At 41.9% G+C, this 24,428-nt stretch overlaps 1 protein-coding gene across 6 annotated transcripts; it reads right to left on the reverse strand.

Annotated features, from left to right (window-relative positions):
- Positions 1 to 280: 280 nt before the first annotated feature.
- Positions 281 to 22,834, reverse strand: TDRKH (tudor and KH domain containing). Of its 6 annotated transcripts, XM_086392713.1 has the most exons (14): positions 21,838 to 21,956; positions 7,470 to 7,606; positions 6,730 to 6,836; positions 5,935 to 6,124; positions 4,902 to 5,041; positions 4,474 to 4,795; positions 3,237 to 3,397; positions 2,882 to 3,054; positions 2,584 to 2,648; positions 2,151 to 2,302; positions 1,822 to 1,923; positions 1,476 to 1,569; positions 1,184 to 1,271; positions 281 to 1,006 (listed from the first exon to the last, which is right to left on the reverse strand). In XM_086392713.1, exons 2-13 carry the CDS (start codon positions 7,591 to 7,593, stop codon positions 1,219 to 1,221), a joined length of 1,683 nt encoding a protein of 560 aa, XP_086248839.1. In that variant the 5' UTR covers positions 7,594 to 7,606; positions 21,838 to 21,956; the 3' UTR covers positions 281 to 1,006; positions 1,184 to 1,218. The 6 variants fall into 6 exon arrangements, with proteins under 6 accessions (XP_086248839.1, XP_086248836.1, XP_086248837.1 ...); XM_086392710.1 differs by lacking the exons at positions 4,474 to 4,795; positions 4,902 to 5,041; positions 21,838 to 21,956 and adding an exon at positions 22,116 to 22,834; XM_086392711.1 differs by lacking the exons at positions 4,474 to 4,795; positions 4,902 to 5,041; positions 21,838 to 21,956 and adding an exon at positions 22,014 to 22,094.
- Positions 22,835 to 24,428: the final 1,594 nt, after the last annotated feature.

The raw sequence follows: 24,428 nt of genomic DNA on the forward strand, positions 1-24,428 counted from the left end.
AAATGGAGAGATGCTACGTACGGAAACAGGCTCCAAAGTTCACAGCAAAGATCTATTCCTAGAACCCAGGTTTCTGTAATTCGAATCTACCTCTTTTAGGTGAGGTTTTAGTGAATGATTAATTCTCAAGTCGCTTTAAGGAAAGAATATGATCTGCACATGAGAGGGACAGCTGTTTCATAGGTGGTGTGAGGTGTTAGGCAATCTTACCAGATTTTAGTACAGAAGATACCCATAGGCTTGTTTCCACCTTGTGATTCAACCAGCATTTAGTTTTAGATAACTTTCTTAAGAACTTTATTCAGCAAAGAACACCCCAAATGATCTAAACAGCTCTACAAGTTCTCTATGGCTCTGTGTGTATACATATATTGATATAGATACTATACCAGCAATATAGCAATATTTCCTGAGTTACCTTTCTCCTTGTCTACTTGTATTTTAACCAAAGTTTACAGGGAAATAGCTGGAGCACTGTTACAAAAATCTTGTCTCCAATAACACATTAGCAGTTGAGGCTGGGAGGCAGTATTCTCTTCTCACTTTCTGAGGCTTTTAATATAATTATGCTGATTTTTGCCTTTGCTGCCTGACTTAACTGCAATCTTTGAGTTTACCACTCAAAAGATTTCCCCTTAACCAGAGTCACCTCATGTGGTGAGTCAGTCTGCAGAATTATCACTTCCAATAACCAAACCCTGGCTGTTTCCCAGCCTCAAAGAGGACGCTGCCTAGCAGTACTGTGCATTAGGACTGCCAGAGGGGAACAAGCTGGATACTAAGCAGCCTGAAAGTCATGTGGCAGTACTCACACTGCACAGGGCACAGGGGGTGGAGTTAGGGGCATGTGTCTGTCTCCCTCCACCCCACATGCTCTCTGGTAGTCCGGTGGAAGAAGAAAATGCATTTGGTTCACAGCAAGCCAGGTCATGTATATAACGAAGGAAGAACTGCATAGATCTCTATTACAGGCTCTTCTCTCCAGGCACCGAGCCTAATGCCAAACCTGCCAAAGACACACACAGAGAGACACAAAAAGCTTGAAAGGGCTCAAACTGAAAGTAAAGCTGCAGGAAGGCAGCTGCAGAAAAGTAGTAATAAGATGGGCTACAGGGAAGAGGCAAGGCCCTGTGGTCACCTCATTACTCTCTGGTTGCTACAGAGAGAGGACAGTTCTACTCACAGCAAAGCAGATGGCCGAGGCAACTGAAGGTGACTTCAGAGTAAGTAGTCATCTTCAAGATTATCATCACCAGACATAGAGGCTGCTTCTATTCAGACATGAGGGTAAAGTTAGATACTGCCCTACTGTAGCAGGCACTGCCATTGAGGATCAGAGAAAAAAATAGGCTTTTTGGTGTTCAATGACTACTCTGGTTAGGAGATAAATCTTGACACAACTTCCCTAGTTTGGAGAGGCTGACTAAGAATTGGTAACTTCCAGAGATGCTCGAGGGAGCAAATGCTGTTTGTACCTGATAAACTGAGGCAGGACAGGGTGTTTGCTATCTCTCCAGGGCTCTTCTTGGTCTCAGTGAGCATGCTCAGTGAGACATCTGTTTCTGTGGCCTGAGGGGATAAACAGGAGAAAAAGGAAGAACGTGTTTGGCTGGTGGGAAAAGAGAAGCGACCCCATCATTTTGCTCACAGAGTCTGGTGTGGCTGCTAAGGGACACAGTGCTTCCATTGATCAACTAGTGGAGCAACTCAGAGTCCTTAAGGGTGTTCTACAAATTGCATGCATGACTAGAAGCCCTCCTGTCTTGAGGCACAAGGTTTGTCCCAAAGCAGCACCCCAAATGATGATAATGGCTCACTTACGAGGTCGTCCAACATTACTGGGACAGCTCTGTTTTTTTCCATGTCTTCTGCAAGCTCAACTGCGTATCCTTTACGAACTAATTCTAGCCCAATATCAAGATTCTGAGAAAAGAAATGAAAAGGCTTCTTGGTGTTCAAAGAAGGGCAAATCAAAGGAAGGGCAGAAGAGCTGGGATTGATACTTTAAAAAATTCCTTTGGTGGTTCAGTTAAGCAGGAGCTTATGAAGCAGGACTATTATATCAAATAAGGATTTCTGAGAAAGGAAAAGAAGATGAGCCTGTAAAAATACTGAAGAGACAGTGAGCAACAAGTGAACCTCAGTCTTACCTTCCCGTCGCTAGTATCATATAAATAGATCTTGGGCCAAGTTGAGATCCCAGACTGGACATAGCTAGAGATCTTGGCCACCAGGGGCTTCCAGTCAGCACAGTGAGTGAGTCTGTCAAACTCATCCAAAGCTTCCTCTTCCCACTGTTCACCTGGTTAAAAAAAATTGTAGACAGAGCCTAAGAAGGGGTCAGTGCTGATAGGGGTGGGATTATGCCCTGGAGGGAAGCTGGAACTACCTCTGTCTACTTCAGAAGGTACCTATGTCTGACTGCCAGGCAGGTTTCTGGCTGTTGCTGTCTGGCACTGGTGATGAAAAGGCGCCTGAGCCCCTGGAACTCAAAAAGCCTGGGAATGTGAGAATCCCCACCACATGCCCTGTGAAAGTTATTCTGTTTGTACGCACAGTCAATAGGTAATAGGACCAATTTACCTGAGGGGGCAATCCGTGCCAGACTACACTCTATTGCTTGAAATGGAAGGCTTAGGAAGTCACTCCTAAAGTGAAAGAAACTGAAATTAGAATCCTAGTGCTAGGAGGGCCTTCTTATATTCGTTCCTTCTAGACAGCACCAGTTAACCCAGCAGCGGAAGATAATTAACTGATCTCTAAAGAGGCTCTCTTCCAACCCTCCCCCCCACCTCCTCCCCAGTGAGAAGTGCCAACAGCTCACCACCTTATGGCCAGGACTGAGTCAACAGATGAGACTCCAGCCTGATTCCACACTGACCTGAGCACCCTGAGATCCCTCAGTGGGCAATCTCCATTATCTCCAAAGTCAACAAAGTAAAGGTCCAGGTTCCCATTCTCCAAGGTACCAAGGACCCGGGCTCGATACCAGGAACCATTTGTAGGTAAAGGTGCTGCGACAATGTCTCCTACATGTACAGTCAAGTCTTCAGGCTACACAAGGAAATGAGGAGTCAGGAGAGGGCAGAGTTAGGAAGGGATGGGCTAAAAAACTGAATACCAGAAGGAAGAAAGAACAAGCCATTGCTCCACAGGAAAGGGAAGAGAATACATCACAATGAAAAAGGTATGTCCCCCTTTCATCAAACCCCAGCCCTGTCCCTATAGCAACTCACCAGACTATTTTCGTAGTGCTGGGTCATCTCACTGACAAGCTTATCCAGCTGCAGGCTGCGGGAGCCAATGATTTGGATCCAGAAGTGGTTAGGATGTTCAGAGGCAGAGACATACACTTCTAGGAACTCATCAGCATGGAAACTGAAGTCCGGACTGGGAACTAACCACAGGCATAAGCAAGTTAAGCTACAGAATCATTATTATCTAATATGATGACCATTATCAGAATCATCTCTGGTTGAAATGGGAAGACTGCATCAGTGGGGTGAGAGGTACAAATAACAAGTGGCTAATACCATTTAAAAATGGCTGGAGGGACAAGTGGATGAATCATACAAAAACATCCTGAAGGAAAGGTACTATAAGCTATGTTCTGTTCTTTATATGTAATTGAGTAATTAGAGTTCTTCACATTCTTTGTCATCTGCCGTGTATTCAAATCAGCACCAATTATAATGAAGGGAAATCCCCATATGCTAGGGAGAAGATATGTGGACAGATGTGGGCCTGCTCCAGATTGTATTCCACCACCGATTCATTACAGACCCTGGACACGTCTATGAACCTCTTAAGGACTCTGGTCTTCCCTGCCCATCCCAGTACCTATGCATAGAAGAAAAAGCCCATAGCCTTTTCATTCTTCTTGAATGGTGAAGATTTTTAAGAACAGTAATGAGACAGGAAAAAATATTGGACTCAAAAGTATTTTACTTATTTGTGTATGTTTGAAGAAAGAATACCATGTAATTCAATTATTTGATGTATTACTTGCAGACCAGTTTCCTGTGAACGAGCACATTTCTATATTGTTCTCTAATTAGCTGGTTTGTATTTAGAAAAAAATTTGTGTTCAGTATTAACCCAAGGAAAATATTACCGGTAAGTCCCATCTGTAATTAAAGAACTGTAAATGTAGTCAAGAAAATAGAAATTATTTTTTTATTGTTTCCTTATTCTGGGTTATCTAAGCCAGTATTTCTGGCTTTCCAGGTAGCAGTAGTAAAGAACCCACCTGCCAATGCAGGATTGGCAGAGGGCTCGATCCCTCGGTTGCGAAGATACCCTGGAGAAGGAAATGGCAACTTGCTAAAGTATTCTTCCTGGGAAATCTCATGAACAGAGGAGACTGGCAGGCCACGATCCATGGGGTTGCAAACAGTCAGACACAACTGAGCATACACACATAGCCAGTATGCCTATCTTCCATATGGCTAAGGGGTCCCCTTTGTTACATACTTTCAAACATGGACATCTCTGGACTGGTCTGGACAGCAGACCTCTGAAAGCTGTCATCATTAGGTTTCTCCCAGGAACCCTCTTCTGGTCCCACAGCAGCCACGTCACCATCTCCTTTGTGGGGAGGAACTGCCAGAGGTGCAGCCTGTTTTAAACTAGTGCCAGTGTTTTTCCATAAAGCTGGCTCTCTGGCTCCACCTGGCTCTGTCACTTCCTCTCTTCTTACGCTGATTGGCTGCTTCCGTGGAACTCTGGTTTCTGCAGAATGAGCAATTCTCTTCCTAAGTTCTTCATCTTCTGAAACTTTCTCCAGTATCAAATGCTGTGGAAAATAAAAGAAGGGATGATATCTACATGGTCAGGTACTGACCCAGGATGGAGTAAAGGGTTCTTCTCACTCTCAGATACAATTCAGGTTAGCTACTTGCCTTAGCTGCTGCCACTTCCTTCTGCGTTCCTGAGATTTTTATAAGTCTTGATAGTAGCAATGTTCCTTCTGATTCTTTGTCACAGGTTATTTTGGCTCCTGAGGCCTTACAGATAGAACGAATTGTCTCGCCGCCTCTCCCTGTATTGAATAATACATAAGACCCTGTCCTTTCCTCTACTACTCCTAGTGATGCCACTATCTTGTATACACTATGAGGTGAGAGTCAGGGCTCATTTTCAAACTAAACAGAATGTAGGATAGTGAATGGAAAACAGGAGCTACTGAAATCCTTACTGTAATCAGGGGGATACTAGATTATTTGCTCTACCCATTTTATTTAAATTCTACACACTGGCTAAGTTAATGTGGTCATGTCACTTTCATCTTCTGGCCACTAAGCAGACTTCACATCCTCACTTCATTAGCAGACATCCCACATGAAACCACTGGACCAAGCACAGGACGCTTCTCTGCCTCTCACAGCAGCATGAGGAATGCTCTAGGAGAAGGCATAAAAAGTGCTTTCTATGGCACGGTCTTGAGAGATTTAGGATAAAATGAGCATCCTTAGCTTCCCTTTAAAAGTCTTAATATGAGGTAAGTACATTTACCTGAACCCTTGTGGAACCTATTTGTAAGGTTCAGATCATACTTTAAAAATTTTTTATTATTTATTTTTGGCTGTGTTGGGTCTTAGCTGTAGCATGCAGGCATCTCTCCAGTGTGGCACACAGGCTTAGCTTCCCTGAGGCTTGTGGGATCTTAGCTCCCCGCCTAGGGATCGAACCCATGTTCCCTGCACTGGAAGGCAAATTCTTAACCACTGAACCACCAGGGAAGTTCTCTTACAACTTCTTGAGGTAATGAGTTTTGCTTTACCACTGGCTTTATAAAAAAGTAAAGCTCTGCTCTCAATTTCCCTCAGCAAGATGAAGGGGAAGAAGGCCAGGAAAAGCCCTCTGGAAGGTGTGAAAGAAAGGAAGGCAAAGGGAACAAAAAAGGAAACAGCAGAGAAAGTTGTCCAGTGGTACCTATGATTCTGCCCACGGATCTCTGGGGGACTGAGAGCTGCTCAGACACTGGCGTATTCTCTGTCAGGATCTGATGAATCGCTGCTTTGGCCTTGCACACCTGAACAGGAAACCCACTGATAAGCAGCACCCGCTCATCTCCTATATCCTCCGTGTCCACATCGATCCGAGCACCTGTCTTCTTTCTTAGCTGCAGAGAAAAGGATATGTGGCAGTATGTTCTGGAACAGCTCTCACCTGGGTCAGCTAAGGATACTCTAAACCTAACCCTGGAGGTGGATGGAACTGGACACAGTAATCAGTGAAATCGGGTTTTGTAAGCAGTCCTCAATTACATGTACTTACGGAAGGAGAGACAAAGATAACCCTGAACAGCAGTTAATCCAAAACAGTTTCTCTGTGTTTAGACTGGTATTTCCCCAAATTTGGATTAAACAATCAATTATTTAGTTTTCTTGACATTCCAAATGAATAATGGAAGATGGTAAAAAGAATTAGGGAGCAATTAATTACTGCCAATTAATAAGAGTTCATAATTCCATGGCAGACAGGAATGATTCAACCTATACCAGGATGAGAACCATCCAATTAAAAATCCCCATTTCAAGCTAAGTCACCCATTCTATAAGGAGTAGAAGTACTCATCTCTGGAAGGAAAATAGCAGCCAGAAACTTCCTATTTTTGTTTTGTTTTGTTTAAAATATACATAGTGTAAGTGGGTTTTACAGAATGGGGGCAGAGGATGGACAGCAGAAATCAATCCCAGGAAAGCTGTTGCCTGCTCACACACTTACTTGTTTAATATTGGCTCCTTGCCGACCAATGATGAGCTTTACAGCCTCCTGGGGGACTCGCATCTCTATCTCGATGTCATCTTCCCCAACAAATGTCAGCCGTTCTTCTGCACAGATCATCAGGTCAGATTTAGACAGTACCCAAAGCTATTACTTCCCCTCCCCTGAATCAAAGCTGTCAAAGAGACATTGATGTAAAAGATAAACTGAGGATTTCAATCATAAAGAGAAGGAGAAGCAGCATCTGAGTGGGAACTAAAAGGTCCTGAAAGACCAGAAGATGAGCATTCTTTCTGGGATACCGTTTTCAAATGCTAAAATGGGAAAGCCATTAGATTCTGGGCAAACTACTTCTCCCAAGACATGACTCCTGGAGAAGAATGAAGGCCAGAAGTTGCCTGAGGAGTCCGTTAGGCTCAGAACTTCCCCCGTTTATACACAAATCATTTTCTAAGTCCTCCTCTCTAGGTCCAGGCTGTGGGGAAACTGGACCCAACAGTTAGCAGAATCCCTTACAGTGCTGGTGTTGCTGAAGGGAACAAATCAACAGAATTATAAAATGAACTCTTTATTTCACAGACTAGCTTCACATTAACGTAGAAAAGAAAAACTTTTTTTCAAAGGTCCCTCACAGAGAGCCAATTACATCCCAACAAGTGATAACTTGAAAGAAGTTTCAAGTTAACAATGCCAGAACATAGTCTAACCATTTCGGTATGTACAGCCATGGATTCACGTACCTCTGCTTTCCCTGTATCTGCGGTATAGGATATAGGCCACTGTTGCACTGGCAGGGATCCCAAGGCCCAGTGCTATTTTTTGAATAGTGGACAAACTTGTCCAAGAAGTCCGTTCAGTGGACATTTTCGGCCGCCTCCTGAAATAAGCATATGAAGAGAAAGGAGCTTTCATACAACTTTTACGCCAGAGAGGATGGAACACATTACAATATTACAAAGAACACTACAGCCTAATTTCCCATTTCAAGAGCTGGAGCAGTCTCAAGGTGTGCTTCATGTGAAAGGTCATGAAAGGGGTACTTTTTTCAGAAAGTTAGCTGAGGGACACACACACATATGATTAAACAGAGGAGTACTACTCCCAGCCCAACCCCTGCAAAGAGGACTGTGTATTGATCAGCTTTAAAAGACAAAGGAACAAGGAATTAACTGAATCAAATATTTTAAAAAATTTACATTTCATATCAAACTATTTAAAATTCCTTACGTGTGCACTTCTATGCCTTCTGGCCTTTCTGGATGCTGTTGTCTCTGAAAGGAATGGCACTCCAGGCCCAGGTTTAGGTTTTGCTACTTCTACTTCTCTCTCTTGGAAGTGTGGTCTATTTATTCACTGTACTCCTTATTTCTACTTAATCCTCAACTAACAGTGAAAGGGGATTCTTCCTGCTCCTTCATCAAAACTAAAACTTTCCAGGTAGTTAACCTGCTGCTGCTAAGTCGCTTCAGTCTTGTCTGACTCTATGCGACCCCAGAGACGGCAGCCCACCAGGCTCCACCGTCCCTGGGATTCTCCAGGCAAGAACACTGGAGTGGGTTGCCATTTCCTTCTCCAATGCATGAAAGTGAAAAAATAAAGTGAAGTTGCTCAGTCGTATCCGACTCCTAGTGACCCCATGGACTGCAGCCTTCCAGGCTCCTCCATCCATGGGATTTTCCAGGCAAGAGTACTGGAGTGGGGTGCCATTGCCACCTAGATGGCATATATAAGCCTTATCTAATCTCACCTCTCTTCCCTCTTTCCCATGGTTTCTATTTATCTGGAGGAGTCTTCTGAGTTTTGAGCTGGTCTTCCAGTGGCCTCTATCCATTGCTATTGTCACTCTGCTCTCTTTGGGCAATTTTATCCACACTTGAAGCCTGAACTACTATCTATATGCTAATGACCCCAACACTGTACCTGAACTGATTGCTCATCAAATCTCATTTAGACCACTGTAACGGTCTTGCTATTAGTCTCTCTCTGACACTGTATCTTCATTTTCTTACCCAGCATATCTTAATATGTCCCTCACTCTATTTCTTTATTTCATGTATCAGTACTTGCTCACCCTCCCAATTATTTTATACCATCTCTTCTCAAACCTCTAGTGCTTCCTTCTTCATTCTCCCTCTCAACTGATGTCTGCTTCCTATTTCACTGAGAAAGTAAAGCATTTGGAGAAAATATTAACTAACTTCCAAACTGATCCATCCACCTCCACCTCCTAGCATTTTATCTTCCTTCCTGTGGTCATGGATGAACTATTTTGGCTCTAGCGCTGAGTCTTTCATGTAAGTGTTGCTCTCCTTCTTTATCCTGCATCATTAATGTTTTCCTCTCTGCCTAATCTTTGCACAAGCAGACAAACACGCTATTATTTCTTTCTTAAAGAAAATTCTTTCTCAATTCCATTTATTCCTCCAAATACTACTCATTTCTTTCCTTCCTTTTGCAAGAAAACTCAGTGTCAATGCTTCTGCGCTAGATTTCTCTTCTTGAATTCACCCTTGCTGCTCTGGTGAAGGTCACCAGTGACTTGGATTTCCTGAATCCAATGGTCAAATCTCAGTCCTCCCTTTACCTCCCCCACCACCAGAGTCTGGCACAGCTGGCGACTCCCTCTCCTCTGACACTTTCTTCACTTGGCTTCACAGTACTGTTTCCTGGTTTTCCTTCTCCCTTTCTGGCGGCTCCATCAGTCTCCTTTGTTAGTTCTTGCTCCATTTTTTAACCTCTAAACACTGGAGTGACCCAGGGCTCTGTCCTTTGCCCTCTTTATTCAAGAATCATTCCGTCTTGGCTTTAAGCCCCATCTATTTGCTGACTGTTTAACTCCCAAATTCATAGATCTAGTGAGGACAGTTCTGAACTCCAGGTTTGTACATCCAACTGCTTATGAAATATCTCCTTTTGATGTTTAACAGGTATCTCAAACTTAGCAAATGCAAGTTCACTAAGCACCCCAGATCTCACTCCTTTCTTCTTTGCCCTATCAGTTAGTGGCAACTCCATTCTTTTCAGTTCCTCAGGCTAAAAATCTTATTCTTCTTTCCCTCAAACAGCACCTCTATCCTGGTCAGATTATCCAGAATCTGACCACTTTTTAACCTCTTTATTGCTATGACCAACATCTGCTCAAAACCACCATTATCTCGTCTAGATTATTAAAAAGCTTAATTACCTCCCTGCTTTTTATCATCGTCCAATTTATTCCCCATATAACAGCTGGAGTAAGTGAAAAGTGTTATTCATCTGCTCAAATCCTTCCACGGTTTTCCATTTCACTGTGTTTAAAAGCCAGTCATTATAATGACCTGCAAGGTGTTCATTTTGATTGTTTCCCCATTGGAAAGTTAACTCCCCAGAGGCAGGAATTTTTTTTTGTTCCTCAGTACTTAGCACATGGTAGCCACTTAATAAGTATTTGGTCAATAATAATCTTTGAATGAACACACTTCCTCTTAATCTTCAGCAACTCTCTTGCCTACATGTAAGCTCAGTGGTTTGAAAGGTTCTTTATAACCTAATCTCTGCCCATCATTTCCACAACCTTATATTCTAACACTACTTCTACTGGGGAACAGGATGTGCTTTCTTAAGTATCTTTGCTCTGTCACATGTCACTTCTGTCTTCACAGTCTTACTCCTTAGCCCATCAATACACTTACAACCATTCTGCTTTTTACTTTAACAAATTACGTGTGATGAAATAAAAATTCATATTCTAAGGCAAGGATAATTTAAACATTAAAAAAATTTCCTCTGCCCTTTGGCCTTCTCTCTCCTCTCCACTGTGCACTGTGCATCTGCACCATGCGTCGACCAAACCGCCCCACTGGCAGAAGCCTGCCCGAACCATAAAGCGTAACACTCTTGAGGAGCTAGACTCAGAAACGGCCACATTCGATCCACTATACTGCCCTTATAATGTTGCTCAGACTGTATCTCATATCTGAATTAGGCTGCCAAGTTAATAATGGGAAATTGTGCCTTGAAGGCCAAACTCTCGTGTAGACAGACAGCCACCTACGGGAATACCAGCTGGGTTTATGTATGCTCGCAAATACTTAACTAAAAATTAGAGGAAACCCTACCCTGAAATGGCCAAGACTGGCTTCTCTTTCTGGCATTCCAAAACTGATTTTCTGAATGCAGTTAAAAGCTGGCAGTCTCCTGAAACTCTGCCTGCAGGGTCTACTAGAAATAGTGGAAAGAATTTTTCTCTTTTAAAAATTAGGTTAGCAGGGAGAAATATTTGTACAGGGTTAGCTTTTTAAAGCTTTGGATCCTGCTTTAAAAATCCTGATCCTTTAAAAATCCTGATTCTTTAAAAATCCTTTGGATCCTGAATTGAAAAACTTCCAAGTTAAAATTTTAGACAGCTCTCATCTTAAACCACTGTACCTATTTTAACTGATATGCAGAAGCCTCAAAACACTTCAAAATTTCAAAACAGCCTCAGTGAAAGATTTGTTGTAGAAGGCTAATGAAAGTTTAATGATAGGTACCTAAAAACTGCTCCCCTCTATCTTTGAATACTCATTCTAATAATCCTCTCTCTGACTTGCCTTTCCACTCTGGAGACACTATTAAATGGTTACCTTTAGAAATGGGACCACCTGAGGAATGCAAGTTGGTACAGGCACTATGGAAAACAGTATGGAGGTTCCTCAGAAAACCAGAGTTATCATATGATCCAGCAACCCCACTCCTGGGCATACACCCAGACAAAACTATAATCAAAAAGATACACGCACCCTTATGTTCACAGCAGCACTATTCACAGAAGCCAAGACATGGAAACAACCTAGACGTCCACTGACAGACGAATGGACAAAGAAGATGAGACATATATATATATATATATATATATATATATATATATATACACACACACAATGGAATACTACTTAGCCATAAAGAACAACAAAGTAATCTCATTTACAGCAACATGGATGCAACTAGAGATTATCATACCAAGTGAAGTCAGAAAGAGAAAGACAAATCCGTACTTATATGTAGAAACTAAAACACAGCACAAATGAACCAATAACAAACAGAAACAGACTCACAGACACAGAGATCAGACTTGTGGCTGCCAAGGGGGAGGGAGAGGAGGGGCCAGCTGGGAATTTGCTGGTAGATGCAAACATTTAGAATGGATAAACAAGGTCCTACTATATATACATAGCGCAGGAAACCATAATGGAAAAGAATATAAAAAAAAAGAAATATATATGTGTAAAACTGAGTCACTCTGCTGTAAAGCAGAGACTGGCACAGTATTGTAAATCAACTATACTTCAATTAAAAAAAAAAGAAATGGGACACCTGAGGCTGTAGACCATAGCTAAATAATTTCTTAAGCCCAGGAAGAATCCTTAAAAGTGTGTGTAAATGGATTGCCAAGATGGGTGACCACTGGCCTGACTAAAATGATCACAGCTGATATTTAGAACCTGAGAGGAATTTTACTGGGGGGAGGTGGAGTCTCTGTCCCCCAAGCTAAATGAGGGAACATAAAATTCCAGCATTGGTGAATGCATATGTCAGTCTTTGCCCTGAGGTGGCTACTCAGTTTTATGAGGAATTAAAAACCACTGTCCTTGTGTTGCAGGAAGGGGGACTACCTTCCAGGGCCCCAAAATGGGCTCCTCTCTAACACTCAGAAATGAACTGTCCGAGCAGACACATGTGCTAACCAAGCAAGAAATATTACTGGAAAGGGCTCCTGGGCAGAGAGTTGTAGGGTAAGGGAACCCAGGAAAACAGCTCTGACACATGGCTCGCAGTCTCAGGTTTTATGGTAATGGGATTAGTTTCCAGGTTGTCTTTGGCCAATCATCCTGACTCAGAGTCCTTCCTGGTGGCACATGCATTGCTCAGCCAAGATGGATGCCAACGAGAAGGATTATGGAAGGTGACTGGACACATGGTGTCTCCTTTTGTTCTTTCCCGAACTCTTCCGGTTAGTGATGGCTTATGAGTTCCGTGTTCCTTACCAGGACCTCCGGTCATAAAATAACTCATGCAAATAGTTACTATGGTGCCTGGCCAGGGTGGGTGGTTTTCAGTCAGTGTGCTTCCCCTAACACTTGTTTTAAAAATCTAGTCTTTATAGGACCAGAGGTGTGGCCTCCAGAAATAATACAAAACTCACAGGTGGTGCCAGTGGTAAAGAACCTGCCTGCCAATGCCAGAGACTCAAGAGATAAGAGTTCCCTTCCAGGGGTTGGGAAGATCCCCTGGAGAAGGAAATGGCAACCACTCCAGTATTCTTGCCTGGGAAATCCAAGTCCCATGGACAGAGGAGCCTGGCAGGCTACAGTCCACAGGCTCACAAGGAGTTGGACATGACTTAGTGACTAAACAACAACAAAACCTTTCTTATTAAGAGGCTTGCAAGTACTGGAGAACAAAAATCTAGCCCTTAAGGAACAAAGTATCCAAGGAGGAACTTGTGTTTTTCTTCCTATGCCTTTGAGATGCAAATATTCTATTTGGTCTTTTCCAGGAGCTCTTATCTGGACCATCTTTTTTTTTTTTTTTTGCTGCACTGTGTGGCTCGTGGAATCTATGGTCCCCAGGGATTGAACCTTGGCCCCCTGCACAGGGAGTGCAGACCACCAGGAAATTCCCCAGACTTTTTTTTTTAAACACAATTTCATGCAAATCAAAACTACAACGATGTACTACCTCACACTGTGCTAAATGGCCATCATTAAAAAGTCTACTGGATACTGAAGAGATAAGATGGTGGAGTAGAAAGACCTAAGCTTACCTCCTCTCATGAAAACACCAAAATCACAACTGCTGAACAATCATTGACAAAAAAGACTTAAACCAATAAAAAAATATATTCTACATCCAAAGACAAAGAAGAAACCACAACAAGACAGTGGGGCTCTTTCACGATTTAATCAAATCCCATACCCATTGGGTAGGCAACTGACAAACTGGAAAATAATTATATTGCAGGGGTTCTCCCACAGGAGTAAGAGTTCTGAGCCCCAAGTCAGGCTCCTCAACCTGGGGATCTGGCATCAGAAGCAGAAGTTCCCAAAGCATTTGGCTTTGAGGCCAGTGGGGCTTGAGTGCAGGAGCGCCACAGGACTGGGGGAAACAGACTCTACTCTTAGAGAGCACATTCAAGGTTTTACATGTATTGGGACCCAGGGCAGTGACTCCATAGAAGCCTGAGCCAGACCTACTTGGAGGTCTTGAAGGTTCTCCTGGGGAGACAGAGGTTGGCTGTGGCTCACAGTGAGGGCAAGGACAGGTGGCAGGGGACCCAGTGAATATTCAGTGTGAGCTCTCCAGGAGGTCACCATTTTGGCATTGAGACCTGGCCCCACTCAAAAGCTTACAGGTTCCAGTGCTGAGATGCCTCAGGTCAAACAACCCACAGGGACTCCCTGGTGGTACAGTGGATAGGAATCCACCTGCTAATGCAGGGGACGTGGGCAGATCCTTGGTCCGGGATCCACGGATCCCTGGTCCGAGAAGATGCCATATGCCGTGGAGCAACGAAAGCCCATGTGCCACAACTATTGAGCTCACATGCTGCAACTACTGAAGCCTATGCTCTGCAACAAGACAAGCCACTGCAACGAGCAGCTCATGTGCTGCAATGAAGAGTAGCCTGTGTGCAGCAACAAAAGACCCAGCAATGAAGACCCAGTGCAACAACAAAACTAACAAGGTGGGAAAGAGCCCCACCCATCAGTAGACAGGCTGCTTAAAGCTGTCCTGACCCCACAGCCACCTCTAAACACACTCCTGCTTACCAGAGGGACAAGACCCAGCTCTACCCACCAGTGGGCAGGCACCAGCCTCTCCTTCCAGGAGGCCTGCAGAAGCCCCTGGACCAACCTCACCTACAAGGGGACAGAGAACAGAAGCAAGAAGCTACAATCCTGCAGGCTGAGGAACAGAGGCTACAAACATAGAAAGTTAGACAAAAGAGAGTAATGATAGTAAACAAATTATATCAAGCATCTTTTCCAACCACAACAATCCCAAAACTACAAGGTCAGAAGTCAACTACAAGAAAAAAAAAAGGTAAGAAACAAACAACATGGAAGCTAAACAATATGTTACTAAACCAATGGATTACTGAAGAAATCAAAGACGAAATAAAAAAATACCTAGAGACAAATGAAAATGAAAACAGTGATCCAAAACCCATGGGACACAGCAGCAGTTCTGAGAGTTTACAGCAATACAATCTTACTTCAAGAGACAAGAAAAATCTCAAACAACCTAACCTTACAACTAAAGCAACTAGAGAAAAAAAACAAAATCCAAAGTTAGTAGAAGAAATCATAATGGTCAGAGCAGAAATAAATGAAACACAGATGAAGAAAACAAAAAAGATCAATGAAACTAAAAGCTGGTTCTTTTAAAAGATAAAATTGATAAATCTTTAGTCAGACTCATCAAGGAAAAAAGGGCGCAAATCAATAAAATTAGAAATGAAAAACTGATACCACAGAAATACAAAGGATCATAAGAGACTACTACAAGCAACTATACACCAATAAAATGGACAACTTAGAAGAAATGGAAAAATTCTTAGAAAGGTATAGTCTCCTTTCTTGGAAGAAAAGAAAGAAAACCAGGAAGAAAATAGAAAATATGAACAGACCAATCACAAGTACTGAAATTGAAACTGTGATTTAAAAACTTTTAACAAACAAAAGTCCAGGACCAGATGGCTTCACAAGTAAATTCTATCAAACATTTAGAGTAAACACCTATCCTTTTGAAACTGTTCCAAAACACTGCAGAGGAAGGAACACTCCAAACTCATTCTATGACACCACCATCATCCTGATGCCAAAGCCAGACAAAGATACCACCAAAAAAGAAAATTACAGGTGAATATCACTAATGAACGTAGATGCAAAAATTCTCAAATACTAACCATGTGAATCCTACAATACATTAAGAAAACATACACCGTGATCAAGTGGGATTTATTTCAGAGATGCAACGATGTTTCAATATCTGCAAATTGATCAGTGTGATATACCACATTAACAAATAGAAGAATAAAAATCATATGATCACCTTAATAGATGCAGAAAAAGCTTTTGATAAAAATTCAATACCAATTTATGATTTAAAAAAACTATCCAGAAACGGGGCATAGAGGGAACCTATGTCAACATAAGAAAGGCTATATATGACAAACTCACAGGTAACATCATACTCAATGGTGAAAAGTTGAAAGCATTTCCTCTGAGATCAGGAACAAGACAAGGGATGTCTGCTCTTGCCATTTTATTCAACATAGTTCTGGAAGTCCTAGCCATGGCAATCAGAGAATAAATAAAAGGAATCCAAATTGGAAAAGAAAAGAACTGTCACTGTTTGCAGATGACATGATATTATACACAGAAAATTCTAAAGATACTACCAGAAAACTACTAGAGCTCAATGAATCTGGTAAAGTTGCAAGATACAAAATTCATACACTCTTGCAATTCTATGGGGCTTCCCAGGTGGCGCTAGTGGTAAAGAACCCTCCTGCCAATGCAGGAGATGTAAGAGATCTTCCCTGGGTCAGTAAGATCCCCCGGAGGAGGGCATGGCAACACACTTGAGTATTCTTGCCTGGAGAATTTCATGGACAGAGAAGATTGGTGGGTTACAGTCCATGGGATCGCAAAGAGTCGGACATGACTGAAGCATGAAAGATTAGAAAGAGAAATTAAAGAGACAATCCCATTTATCATCAAAAAGAATAAAATATCAATACTTAGAAATAAATCTATCCATGGAGGCAAAAGACCTGTAATCTGAAAACTATAAAATGCTGATGAAAGAAATCAAAGATGACAAGCAGATGGAAAGACATACCGTGTTCTTGGATTGGAAAAATCAATATCGTCAAATTGAGTATGCTACCCAAAGAAATCTACAGATTTAATACAATCCCTGTCAAATTACCAACGACATTTTTCACAGAATTAACAGCAAAAATTTTTTAAATTTTTATGGAAACACTAAAGACCCTGAATAGGCAAAGCAATTCTAAGAAAGAAAAGAGCTGGAGGAATCAGGCTCCCTAACTTCAGATTATACCACAAATAGCTCATGCAGCTCAATTAAAGAAACAAAACAACCCTATCAAAAACTGGGCAAAAGATCTAAATAGACATTTCTCCAAAGAAGACAGATGGTCAAAAAATACATGAAAATATGCTCATCATACTGTTAATTATTAGAGAAATGCCAATCAAAACTACTATGAGGTATCATCTCACACTGGTTAGAATGACCATTACCAAAAAGTCTACAAACAATAAATGCTAGACAAGGTGTAGAGAAAACGGAACCTGCCTGCACTGTTGGTGGGAGTGTAAACTGATACAGGCACTATGGAGAACAGAATGGGGGTTCCTTAAAAAACTAAAAGTACAACTACCATATGATTCAGCAATCCCATTCCTGGGCATATATTTGAGAAAACCATATTCAAAAAGATACATGCACCTCTATGTTCATGGCAGCACTACTCACATTAGCCAACTTACATGCCCATTGACAGAGGAGTAGTGAAAGAAGATGTGGTACAAGTATTCCTCTACCACAAATATTACTCAGCCATAAAAAAGAATGTAACTTGCAGGAACACGTATGGATTTAGAGATCATCATACTAAATAAGTCCAAAAGACAAATACTGTATGATATCACTTACATGTAGAATCTAAAATATGACACAAATGAACTTATTTACAAAACAGAAACAGACTCACAGACATGGAAAACAAACCTATGGTTACCTAAGGGGAAAGGGAATGGAGAAGGGATAAATTAGGAGTTTGGGATTAGCAGATACAAACTACTGTATATAAAGTAGATAAACAACATCCTACTGTATAGCACATGTATAGCACATGTATAGCATATTCAATATCCTGTAATAAACCATAATGGAAAATATGAAAAATAATATGTGTATATATGCATAGCAGAATCACTTTGCTGTACACCAGCAACTAACTTAACATTGTAAATCAATTACACTTCAATTTAAAAAATAAAATGCAAATTTCAGGAAGCATGTAGGTCATTTGGAACTTGTCAATGACAAAATCTTGACTATCTTCTCCATTAAATATTAGTAGAAAGGGTTTAGCCATCTAAAAAGGTGACTGATTTGTTCCATCTGCCAGAAACCCAATTTGAATTTGCTTGTAACTGATGGGTTTAATATTACTGTCCCTGATTCATGGCTGAAATTTTGGAATGAAAACTATAGGGTGTCTGTTATGTATCTGTGTTGTAGCTGTGCTGCTGCTGCTAAGTCGCTTCAGTCGTGTCCGACTCTGTGCGACCCCATAGACGGCAGCCTACCAGGCTCCCCAGTCCCTGGGATTTTCCAGGCAAGAGTACTGGACTGGGTTGCCATTGCCTTCTCCAGTAGATGTGCTGTATTGCCAAAATTAATTTGTAAAAGAGCTGTATGTAATTGGCTTAAAGGAAATAAAACATCTATATAAATACTCAGAAATTTCACACGATCTTGTTAGCAGATAGGATAAGAGATCCCTGGACACTGTTTTCTTGACAGTAGAGAAGCCATTTTTAGCCTAAGTCATTTTGTAATCTAAGCCTGGCCACAATGCTTGTCCTTGAACAGGTCTCAGGACAGTAACAAATGATTTTAAGGGAACAAAGAATCCAGAAAACAATGGCTTATCAGGCAAGAGAAGTAACAACAGCAAAGGTATTATTAGTTGTTAACAGAACTCCAGGTTCTATTTCAGTCTTAAAGATTAGCCTGAAGCACTGAACCACCAGATCAACTGACACCTAAGGGATGATGCTGTCTTTTCCTGACTCTCCTGACTTAAATCAACTAAAGAGAGGACTCTCAATCACCCAAGACCCTTCATGAATATGCATGTGCCCTTACACAGACCCACCAGTTTTGCTATTTGAGGAGACATGTTTGGAGACAGATCCTCAGTGTTCTCTTTACTTGCTGCAAGCAATGAATCCTTTTTTCTCCCAGTCTTTGACTTGGTTTTATGGCTTGATACCCACCAAGAGGTGAAGTCAATTTTCTGGTAACATCTGGGAAATACTCAATACTGAATCAATATCTGGTATTAAAGTTAGCTTAAGTTTGCTGAATTAATAATATGTATCTCTTTAGAATCAACATAATGGATAATATTTTTATTGTACCTAGATTTACTAGAAATCAAACAAGACCTTAAATCTGTTGCAAAATTTGCCGGCAAGAAAATAACTTGATATGATGAAATGTTTAAGTAAATAGAGGTAAATGAAATAAGAGCCTTTAGGTAAACTCTTTCAGACTAATTATGTTTTGGGAATGTCTATCCAAAATGCTCTCCATATTTTGGTAATTTGAAATTTTAGCATTTTGCTAAATTAAGTTAAATGCTGAAAGTCTACTGAATAGATAATTACCAAATAAAGTGAGATACTATAGCACTAGTGAATATAGGTTTCCTTTTACAAAGAAACTAAAGATATTTGGAACTATTTAATAGGTTTGGTGCCATGCTAACACATTTTCTATTAAAAAGCACATGTTTTCTAGAAACCATAAATAGTATTTATGTACTATTTATAAGCATAAATAGTATATATTTACATACTATATATAAGCTTGCCAATCTACAGAATGCTAATGTAAAACAGTTAATAATTGCTTACTTGTTAGTTTTCATTAGAGTTTTAAGACCTGAGAATTCTAATTAATATACGCAATTTAAGCTACTAGAATAAGGGAAACATTGCAGTATACGAGGAAAGAAATGTTTTCAGAAAAAAGAAGGTATGAGGAACAGAAATACATTTCTATATTTGCCTTTGAGACCTTTTATTGTCACTTTGGTTCGGTGACCAAGAATCATTCCACGTATAATCCTATTTGACCAAGTGTTTTAAAGCTTTTTGATATGTTTAAATTTTTTTTTTTTTTTTTAACTTTTTGGCCACAAGGAGCAGCACGTGGGATCCCTTCCTGGACCAGGGATGGAACTGGCACTCCCTGCGTTGGAAGCTCAGAGTCTTAATCACTGACAGGGAAGTCTCAAAACTTTTTGGTATTTTTGACAAACTTCCCAAAGTTCAAATTCTAAATAAAGTTCATCTTACCTCTAATTAACTTTGAGGTTTTCCAAGGGTCTCTAGAACACCTCAAAATGTTTTTCGCTATCTCAGAGAGGACAGAATGACCCTAGTACGACTCTGTACTAAGCTGGGTTTTATTGCTATGGGTTTCTACAGTACTCCAAACATCCCTTCATAGCATTTGCATTGCTTATAATCATTGATTAATGGCTATGTCTGTAGTGAGAATGAATTGAAGGCAACAACAGGCGGTGTAGGGAGACCAATTCAGAGGCTAGTCCAGGTGTCAATGATGGAGATGGAGAGAAGCAGACAGACGGTTCAGAGGGCTTTCAAAGGAAGAATACACAAGACCCAGCAATTGATTTATGGGAAAGTCAGAGGGTGAGCCAAGGAGCTGGCTATCATGTTTCTCATTTGAGCACCGGGTAGATGGTAGTGTCTGAGATAGAATATTGATGATCTGTTGTGGGGGATGAATGTCTGTGACATGAATGAATTTACTGGGTGACTTCCATTTGAAACAAAACCTAAATTTTACGAACATCTCTTCAAATACTACGAATGAGGTTTGTGCTAAAATATCAGCTGATACCTCAAAGAATATCTACTTGATTAATATTAATCAAGTATAGTTGTTTACAATTTACATATCCTTTCACATTGCTAAGTTTCTCTTAAAAATTAAAAGTGGAAAATATGATGGAAATAAGAATAATTCTACAGTGAAAAAAAGAAAGTGAAAGTGAAGTCGCGTCTGACTCTTTGCGACCCCATGGGCTATAGCGTACCAGGCTCCTCAGTCCATGGGATTTTCCAGGCAAGAATACTGCAGTGGGGTGCCATTTCCTTTGCTAGGGGATCTTTCTGACCCAGGGATCAAACACCGGGTCTCTGGCATTGTAGGCAGACGCTTTACCATCTGAGTTACCAGGGATTGCGCCAATTCTACAGTACTAAATGCTAACTTGTGCTTGACTTTATTACTTCAAGTTGAATGTAAAGAGGAGACTAGAACTTAAGATCATAGAAAGTGAAAGAAAGTGAAGTCGCTCAGTCATGTCCGACTCTGCGACTCCATGGACTGTAGCCTACCAGGCTCCTCAGTCCATGGGATTTTCCAGGCAAGAATACTGGAGTGGGTTGCCATTTCCTTCTCCAGGGGATCTTCCTGACCCAGGGATCGAATACCGGGTCTCCGGCATCGTAGGCAGACGCTTTACCATCTGAGCTACACAGAAGACATGTGGGTCATCTCAGGTTGAGAAAAGTAGGTAGGCAACGCTTTTCAGTAAAAGCTAACGATATTTGTATTAAAACAGTTGCTAACAACTATCTGATATGCATTTCAAAACACAAAGTGAACTTCATGGGAGCGAGGATCTGATATATCACTCCAGGATCTCCTAACAGCCAGAAACCTACAAGGTACCTAAAACATGGTGATCGGTGTGTTGAACTGAAGCAGCTCATTCAATGTTCTCATTCTTGCTACATTTATTTTTAAACCAGTGAGTGAAAAAAGCCTCCACCCATTTCTCTCAGCTGAGGAAAGAGTAGCTGTGACACAGAAGTCTTGAGCCAAAACCCACGATTCTATGCGCGTTAAAAACTAAAGAGGGAAACTGGAAAAACAAATACTCAAGACCATTAAAGAAAAAGCTTTGGGAAATAAGAGGTAAACTGATAATCACTGGCTTGGGGCAAACCCTCTCGCACGGTGCAAGGGTCTGCTGTGACTACCTTGGGACGAGCGCCCTTTCTCTGGAAACAGTTACTAGCCCCGGGGTGGGAGAAAGCCGCCCCCAAAAAGCGCCTCACGACCCCAGGCTCAGAAGCTAGCTCCCGGGCCCCACACCCTCGTCTCGCCCGGGGGCGCCTTTCTTCTCTCAACCCCACATTCCCCGCCTTCTTGTTGCTAGTGGTGTCCCTGGCTCTCGCCTCCCCGACTCCCCAAACCTCCGCTCCTGGTCCCCGCCTTTACCGCTCCTGGAGTTAGCCGTCGCGCGCTTTGCCTCGCACCTCACCCCTGGGGCCGTGGCCGCCTCTCAGCAGCAGCACCACTCCGAGGCCCGCCAGCCTCGCTTCAGCCGCCACTTCCCCGCCCCCTCAGCTAGCCCGCACCAATCAATGCCCGGCTTGCAAGCCCGCCCAATCAACCTCCTCCTCGAAACCAATCCTCGCGGGAGCTGCCCCTGAGCGACGGCGCTGTGCTGCGTGCTGGTACCCAATTACCCGGATGGAAATCTAAGCCCGGCTCACCAGGTTAGCCAATAGACTGCAGGGAAAGCCGACGACGTTGAGATTGCACCTGCTGAGTATTAAACAGCCAATTAGAGGCTCAAGGAGTACTCCCAGCCCATCTCCAGGCCAATTACCTAGGAGGCTTCCACTGAGGTGGGGGTGGGGGTGGGGTTGTAAATCAGCGCTCCAGAGGTGCAAGTGGGTGGAATCACTCAACCGCATCACTGTTCGCACAAAATTAGTGCCTTTGTAGAAAGCCAGTGCCACTCTACAACCCAGTGACCATTGGGGAAGCCGCCTCCTGACGGGCGATTCTTTGCCTCAATCGGTCTGCATACCATGACAGAGACTCAGGAGACATTAAAAACGCTCCCCCCCCCCACCCCCCCGCGCCTCATCCCGCGGGAAAACATTAAAAAGGCTTTGTAGAGATGTAGAAAAAACCAAGCGGAAGGAATGGCGCCGCAGAGCGTGAGGAGCTCTATTTCTCTTTCGAGGAGTGAACAGACGAGGAGGACTGACACCACACAGCAGGAGAGATGAAGTACCCAAGTTCGGAGCAACCCGTGGTAAGGGAGCTGTGGGTAGTTCGGGCATCAGGGGCCCACCCTTCCCTGGGGATTAAAGGGATACCAGCCAAGTCTACTGGCTCGAAGGCACAAGCTGCGGGTAGGGGGGCCGTTTCTGTGGGGGCGAGGAAGGGGATGCAGACGGCAGTTTGCTTTGAAAGAGTGTATTCCAGTCGCCGTCTGGATACTTGGACCGTTATGGACGGTTGGGCCCTGCTACCCACTCAGAGCGGCGGAGAGCCTCGCGAGATGGCCCCGATCCTTCCCCGCCTCCAGTCCCCGCCCGGCACTAGGGGCTCAGGGGTTGAGCGCTCCATGTAATGTGGGAATCGTGCGCACCAGCTTCTGTTACAATGCCTGGCACATGATAAGCATGCAGTAAATGTTTGTAAAATAAATGCAAGATTATATGTTTAGTCAACTAAGGAGATGCCATTGAGCCTCAGTTTTCCGTTTTGTATTAATTTAAAAAATATGTGTTTTGAAAAAGTAATACATGTACATTCTATCAAGGAATGAACAGGTTTCTCATCCTTAAAGAAGCAACCAGTTTTACCAGATTCTTGTGGATTTTCCACAAGATTTCTATAATATGCATACATTAAATTTATATATATTATCCAGTTGGTAACATGTTATATATGACTATTTTGCAATTTCTTTTTGCATGGTCCAGATATCTTTCTGTAGCAGTACACATGTATCTGCCTAATAGTTAAGTTTCACAGTAAGCTTGAGGCATGTATTAAGGTTTATTCAATCAGTCCTTTAACATTATATTGACACCCAAGTATATTTTGTTTGTCTCTTGTATATATGTACAGTAAACATTTAGGGCTGCAAACATTTAAGTCTGACCAGTGTGTGTATTTTTTTTTAATTTGGCTATATACAATTTCACAAATTCTCTTTCTTCCACAAAGATTTTTCTCATTTGCATTCCACCAACAACATTTGAAAAAGATTTTGGTAAGTATAGTATTGCCAAATTGCCTTCCACAGAAGTTTTACCAGTTTTCTCTGCCATCAGCAAGCTTATACAGCCTATTATAAGACTTCTGGATTTTTGACAATCTGATAGTGTAAATGGCATCTTACTGCAATTTTAATTTTCATTTCTCTTATAAGGTTGAGCATCTCTTAGTATGTTTAAGTGGCAATTATATTTTTCTGTAAATTGTCTGTTCATATACTTTGGATATCTGATAAGGGTTGGATAAAAGCTTCCCAGGTGGCGCTAGTGGTAAAGAACCCCTCTGCCAGTGTAGGACAAGTAAGAGGTCTGAGTTTGATCCCTGGGTTCAGGAAGATCCCCCGATCCCCCAGAGAACAGAATGGCTACCCACTCCTGTATTCTTGACTGGAGAATTCCATGGACAGAGGAGCTTGGGTGGGCTACAGTCCATAGGGTCATAACGAGTTGGATGCAACTGAGGTGACTTAGCACACAAAACAAAATTAGATCTGTATTTCACATCTTAACACCAAAATAAATTCCAGGTGAACTAAATACTTACGTATAAAAAAAGGACATTATAAAAGTATTTAAAGAAAACATAGGGTGACTTTTTAATTATCTTAGATAGTAGGAGGCTTTTCTAAATATGATATGAAACCCAGAAGTTATCAAAGAAAATGCTGACAAATTCAGCTCCATAAAAATAAAAAATACTTGCATAACAAAAAAAGTCACAATAAAAAGAAGACGACATACGACAAATTGTGATTGGGTGAATTGTGATTTCTTTATTCTTATCTCCAG

Source organism: Bos grunniens, chromosome 3, assembly GCF_055505025.1.
Source record: "Bos grunniens cultivar Pamir isolate PY7600 chromosome 3, Bosgru_T2T1.0, whole genome shotgun sequence".
Lineage (NCBI taxonomy): Eukaryota > Metazoa > Chordata > Mammalia > Artiodactyla > Bovidae > Bos > Bos grunniens.